General features: G+C 31.9%; 1 protein-coding gene across 1 annotated transcript in view; it reads right to left on the bottom strand.

Annotated features, from left to right (window-relative positions):
• LOC137617144 (centrosomal protein of 104 kDa) overlaps nt 1-7,500 on the bottom strand; it is a 450,090-nt gene that overhangs the window by 100,499 nt on the left and 342,091 nt on the right. Inside the window, exons 7-9 of the mRNA XM_068347001.1 lie at nt 7,255-7,378; nt 1,394-1,506; nt 798-917 (exon numbers count right to left, since the gene is read on the bottom strand). Coding sequence (XP_068203102.1) covers nt 798-917; nt 1,394-1,506; nt 7,255-7,378 — 357 coding nt within the window. The remainder of the gene's footprint in view (nt 1-797; nt 918-1,393; nt 1,507-7,254; nt 7,379-7,500) is intronic.

Here is a 7,500-nt window from a genome sequence, read left to right as displayed (position 1 = left end):
CCTGGTCCAGGATACTTCTATGACAATGACCTTACCACTGAGCCACGAAGGAATAAGGTAGATGGATTGTGAATCCCCTCTTTCTTCGTGGCTCAGGTAAGGTCAATGTCATACAAGTATCCTGGACTACGGTTCGAAACTCGGTCGGTCAGATACTATAGTCTTTGAGTGATTTTGCCTGGAGCTCTGATCCCGAGGTCGTTAAGAAAATCCAGACTTTAATGTATTAATATATATGGCTTATTTGAAATTATATATATATATATATATATATATATATATATATATATATATATATATATATATATATATATATATATACATATATACACACACAAACAACAATAAATGCAGCCGTTACTAGACCACTATAGGACAAAGGCCTCAGATATATCGATCCAGTTTTCATAGCCATGCTGGCCAGAGCTGATTGGTTATGGCGGGAGATTTTTGTCGGATCTCTCACAGCAACCGTTCAAGATTATGTGGCTCTGACTAGTATGCTTATCTGATCATGGCAATACGCAAACTCTTTCACCAGGTTAAGGTATCTCCACTCAGAAATGGTATGCATATATATATATATATATATATATATATATATATATATATATATATATATATATATATATATATATATATATATATACCGGATAACTGAACTCCAATGAACAAGTTAACAAAGACATTATTTCAACGTTTTTAACATCCCAAAATAAAAATAAAATGAAATACGACAAACGAAGTACGCAGCACCACTTAACACTTAAAGGGGAACATCTCAACTTGGGACATACTTGTGTTTACCGAAGAATTCATTAAGGAGTTGAGAGAGCGTGTGTGAAGCCAGCAGAGCCACGCTGTACACCTTGTCCTTCAAGGCTCTTCTTATTAGGATCCCCGATGCTCTGACAAATCTGACGGTTTACAGAGAGAGAGAGAGAGAGAGAGAGAGAGAGAGAGAGAGAGAGAGAGAGAGAGAGAGAGAGAGAGAGAGAGAACTGTTATTATCAACGTTTAAGACGAGGAAAAACATTATATGAGTATATAAAAACTGATTTATATTGCATGCTTATTATCTCAAGGAAATACACACATGTCCAATGTGAGAGCATATGCTGGTTTGCGTGAGTATTTTTAAGAAATGGTGCATCAATGCAAGCCGCTTTTATTCAAACAGTGAATAGGATTAGAACATGGTGGCATATAGGTATATACCTGTATATATTCATATATGTATGTATGCACGTAAACTAGTGGGAACAAAAAGATGAATTTTCAGATGGCGAGATTATTACATTCCTATGTTAAAATTCTTCCTTAATTGTAAAACAAACCTAAGACATACAGATGATTCTTATGGAACAAGTACATAAAAATCACACTTCCTTACTTGTCAGGCCTGACGCCCCCCGAGTTTTCGGCAGAATACCGTGTCATCTCAGACTGAAGATTCTTAAGGCCACTTTCCTTCTCTGCATAATTCTTACTATAGATTTTCTCAACCTGTAAAAGACAACAGCGTTAAAGGACAAATAATTTTACATATGACAAAAGTAAATTATCACCATCATCATATGTTTTCAAAATGACAGTGCCATGCATAAACAAATACTAGAGATGGATTAGTTTGCTGTTTGGAATATGTAAAAAGTCATGCTCGGGTTATTATTTACAGTAGATTAAAATATATATCTGATCTATGTTTATGTCTAAATGAATATTTATCGCATATATATATATATATATATATATATATATATATATATATATATATATATATATATATATATATATATATATATATATATATATATATATATATATATATTTATAGCTTACTGGAAAAGTCCTCAACATGCATTTCATTAATGGGAGTATAACCTTAGATCAAACCCAATAGTTTTTAGTAGTGTCCACAACTTCACCGACTTCGTGAGTTAGAGATGGCGTGTTTTGAGTAGCCTTTAATTCTACCTGGGAAGTCCTCATCCCCATACCCTGGTTCTCTCTAATCTTATCTTGGGTGAAGACGGGGCTTGGGCGCTGATTATTTGTATACATAGTCGGTCTCTATATTATTGTCTAGTAAGGGAACAATAAATATTGCTGGTTTGTAGTTTGGTATATTTAAAGAAGATAAAATAGGTCTCAGCGGAATATTAGGCTTGTGGGTTTTTGGGCATACCATTGCTCTTGTCTATATAATTTCAAATTAAGCTCTATTTTACTCTTCTCCACAGAGCATTTCTTCTTAATTCTAGCTGGGAATATTTTCATATAAGAATACTTTATTTAATGTTTTCCACTAAATTATCTTCAAGTATCTTAACAAATTAATAAATGATAAATTGGCTCAGACTCCAAAAATAATAACAGTACCTAAACTTGAATTTTATGCGAGTTTTCCTTTTGTTCATGATGATTCCCTCAGACAAAAGTTTACAAAAACCATCCAATAACATTTTCTAGCTGTTGAAGTAAACTTAATTCCTAAGAATAATCTCAGAGTTGGTTCGATTTTTAATTTCAAAGATTGATTCAGTCCTTTCATGTCCTCTGGTGTTGTATATCGATACATTAGCCCAAAGTGTATCGCTGGGACCTACATAGGATCTACCAAGAGGTTGTTGAAGGTCAGAATTGATTCTCGTAGAGGTGTGAGTTTTCGAACAGGTTGCAGGATATCTAGCCAAGAATATACCCTGGATAGGTACGATGGGTCGTTCGCGACCCCGAGCGTAAAAAAAAAACAGGTTTTTCTCACGTGACTCACCCCCGTGACTGAATTTGTGGGTGATCGACCTGCAGGAGGTGTCTCCCCTACACGCTCTAGTAGTGTCCAGATGTGCATTGCTGTAGCTGTACTCCTTCCCCGATTTCTGAGACGCGTCGGGGTCGAGCGCGACTGAGTTTACCCTTCTAAGGTAATTTGCATAATTATCAAAGTTATTACGTATTATGAAATTGTCGTAGAATGGTGCAACTTGTATAGGTTATCAGTTGTGGAAAGTCTTGGTGGATTGTTTGGCTACCATGTGCATGATTTTTTTTTTAGTTAAAATGTCGTTCATCACCACGAGGACCATTTTACCGAGAGTGCCCCTTTTTCATTTTTTTTCATTTTTTTGCCAAGTCATTTTTCCGTAAGATATTGCCAAATAGTGTCGAAAAACTTTTGCTTGTTTAGTGTTGGAAAGTGTGTCTAGATGATCTGGCTACCCATGCGTGACTTTGTTTTTGTCAGATACGACGTAGTTATTGGTATATTGGGTATTTAACTGCGGTTACCAATTTCTGTTTTTTTTTTTCAATATTTGTAAAAATTACTACGTAGTAAGGAATTGCCGTATATTATTCATTTTTTTTTTCATGTTTATGTGTTAGAAAGTGTGCCTTGATGGTTGGGCTAACAGATGCATGTCTTTTTTTTTATCTGATATGCCGTATATTAGAATGTCGGGCATTTTACCGCGAGTGCCCCTTTTTCATTTTTTTTTTCATTTTTTTGCCAAGTCATTTTTCCGTAAGATATTGCCAAATAGTGTCGTAAAACTTTTGCTTTTTTAGTGTTGGAAAGTGTGTCTAGATGATCTGGCTACCCATGCGTGATTATGTTTTTGTCAGATACGACGTAGTTATTGGTATATTGGGTATTTAACTGCGGTTGCCAATTTCTGTTTTTTTTCAATATTTGTAAAAATTTACTACGTAGTAAGGAATTGCCGTATATTATTGATTTTTTTTTTCATGTTTATGTGTTAGAAAGTGTGCCTTGATGGTTGGGCTAACACGTGCATGTCTTTTTTTTTTATCTGAGATGCCGTATATTAGAATGTTGGGCATTTTTCCGCGAGTGCCCCTTTTTATTTGTTTTGCATTTTTTTGCTTAGTCATGTTACCGTAAGGAATTGGAAAGTAGTGTCGCAAAACTTATATTTTTATAGTGTTGGAAAGTGTTTCTAGATGATCTGGCTACCCATGCCTATTTTTTTTTAGCCTTTAGCCAGATATGGCGTATATATAAGTATGTGTTCAATTTTCCTGTGATTGCCATTTTTTCGTTTTTTCCCATTTCTTTCAAAATTACTACGTACTAAGGAACTATCACAGAGTAATGATTCATTTATATGTTTATTTGTCGGAAAATGTGCCTTGATGGTTTGCCTAGCACGTGGCTGAAATTCTTTTTTTCTGAAATGTCGTATATTAGAATGGCCATTTTTCCACGAGTGCCCCTTTTTATTTGTTTTGCATTTTTTTGCTTAGTCATGTTACCGTAAGGAATTGGCAAGTAGTGTCGCAAAACTTATAATTTTATAGTGTTGGAAAGTGTTTCTAGATGATCTGACTACCCATGCCTATCTTTTTTTTTTAGCCAGATATGGCGTATATATAGGTATGTGTTCGATTTTCCTGTGATTGCCATTTTTTCGTTTTTTCCCATTTCTTTCAAAATTACTACGTACTAAGGAACTATCACAGAGTAATGATTCATTTAGATGTTTATTTGTCGGAAAATGTGCCTTGATGGTTTGCCTAGTACGTGGCTGAATTTTTTTTTTTCTGAAATGCCGTATATTAGAATAGCCATTTTTCCGCGAGTGCCCCTTTTTATTTGTTTTGCATTTTTTTGCTTAGTCATGTTACCGTAAGGAATTGGCAAGTAGTGTCGCAAAACTTATATTTTTATAGTGTTGGAAAGTGTTTCTAGATGATCTGGCTACCCATGCCTATCTTTTTTTTAGCCAGATATGGCGTATATATAGGTATGTGTTCGATTTTCCGGTGATTGCCATTTTTTCGTTTTTTCCCAATTCTTTCAAAATTACTACGTACTAAGGAACTATCACAGAGTAATGATTCCTCTAGATGTTTATTTGTCGGAAAATTTTGTTTACTTCTTTTTTGATTGAATATCATCAATTTTTTTTAGCTAAAATATTATATTTTACATTTATTTTTCGATTTTATTTCCCTTCAAAAAAAAATTTTTTGGGTCAGAATTTTAATTTTATAGTCGTAAAATAATCGACAATTATCCAGCAACCCACCATACAATTTTTATGCATATCCAATAATAATCAGATTAGTAAATAACACCTTGAAATTGACATACCCTTCCTACATTTCAAGTGGCAGATTAGGGAGTCTGAGTCAGTGTGGTTGGCGGCCATTTTGTGGACATATCCGAAGCGTAAGTTGCCCTATCTATATATATTCTTGTTCCCTATAGAATTTGTGATATTTTGGTATATTTTTACCTGCATAAATATCATATTATATATTAAATATATGTATTTTTTTACGAAATTTCTAAGTACTCAAAAAATTACCTTTAGATATGGCCCCTGATATAAATGTAATTTACAAAATAATGAAGATTTTTTTACATATTTCTATTTTAGGATAACATATGTTTATTCCCTAAAAAAATTAGCCACTTCCTATTTCATTTGGGTACCCAAAAAAATTCATGAAATTTGGACAAATTTTTTTGGCCAAAAAAAGTTACCCTTTTTTTTCTCATTTCAGATCTTCACCTCCATGGGTCTGACTTCATCCAAAATACATCAAGATGTGTCCTAAACATTCAAGAATCAATTCCTAAAAGGATTTGTGTATATATGTATAAACTTTTTTTTTATGAATTTTTATGTCAGGTCTTTTTTTTTCTACTTAATTTTTTAAAATATTTATAATAAATAGTTTTTCTGCAGATGAGTAGTATTTATCTTTACAGTTGTTTTAAGCATTCATTGAAGTTTTTTTTGGCAAAAGAAAAAAGGAGGTTACTGCAAAAACTGATTTTTCAAGAATTTTTTTTAGCGTCGGGGTCGTTCGCGTCCGAGTATACCCTTAAAGGGGTGTCCGAGGAGCGTACCTATCCAGGGTTAAAATATCCGCAATCATGCTAAAATGTATAGATCAAAAATCTAAAATAAAGATTTTAGCATTATAGGCCAAGTATCTAACAACCACGACTTGCCTACTCCTTCGTTATGTTCTGTTTTTAGGAATGCCATTTAGTTTCTGATATCACCTCGGCGAGGTTGGTCCCGCCTCTGTTTTATGTATATTTTCATTGGAGTGTTTTTTTTTTTTTTTACCAATATATTTTTTTTATATGAATTTGTATATATTTTTTGTTACTATATCCTAATGTTATTTATGTCATTTTTATTTGTAGCCCTTGAAGATGTGATAATGACAATCACGAAACGTCGGGATTTTTAATGAATGGATTTTAAGGACTGCCTATTTCCTTGTCCATATATATATATATATATATATATATATATATATATATATATATATATATATATATATATATATATATATATATATATGTATAAATGTATATATATATATATATATATATATATATATATATACATATATATAAATATATATATATATATATATATATATATATATATATATATATATATATATATATATATATATATATATATATATATATATATATATACATATTAAATGAATGGGCATGTTTCTTTACTTTTCTGATTCATAACGATATGTTGGTGGCGTCTAAAAATCGAAGATAACATCTCCCCGGAAAATCTGTCCTTCAGATAGTTCCAGAATAATAGGAAAACTACAATTACATTTCCCATATTTATTATTAATATTATTATTATTATTATTATTATTATTATTATTATTATTATTACACACACACACACACACACACACATATATATATATATATATATATATATATATATATATATATATATATGTATATATATATATATATATATATATATATATATATATATATATATATATATATATATATATGTGTGTGTAAAAACATATCCGGATAGTTTCAGAATAACAGGAACACTGCATTACTTTTCTCCATTTAGTATTTGGTGTCAACACGTGTTACTTATCGCTTTTTAACATTTATTCAAAACTATATAGGTTTACTGATGGAATTACATTTCAATATAAAGGTTATGATGTTGAAAATTTGGTCCGGGGAGATACAATTTCCGACTTTCGAACGCACTAAAACATTCCTTCAACTACACACACACACACACACACACACACACACATATATATATATATATATATATATATATATATATATATATATATACATATATATATATATATATATATATATATATATATATATATATATATATATATATTCTAAACTGTAGAGTTCAACGAATAAATAATTGACCGACAGACCACTATTGACCGGTCACTCACCACTTCACAGCCAAAGACGTCTATGGGAAGTGCCGCGTCCTTCCTATCGACTTCAGTAAGTCCCTGGGGGCGGCGACCCCCACTGCAGTTCGTCTCCTCTGGGGATCGCTCTAAGACGTCTCGGCTAAGGAGAGAGAAAACAGTATTTTTTGAGGAGAGAGTTTTATATAGACTCAGATAATATTATTTTTTCGTTGGAAGGATGATAATTCAATTATATATCTGTCAATAATAAATAATAAGAAA

The sequence above is a fragment of the Palaemon carinicauda genome, chromosome 23, assembly GCF_036898095.1.
Source record: "Palaemon carinicauda isolate YSFRI2023 chromosome 23, ASM3689809v2, whole genome shotgun sequence".
In the NCBI taxonomy this organism is placed as follows: Eukaryota; Metazoa; Arthropoda; class Malacostraca; order Decapoda; family Palaemonidae; genus Palaemon; species Palaemon carinicauda.
Note: the sequence above shows the minus strand (reverse complement) of the source record. Positions and strands in the feature narration are given on the sequence as shown.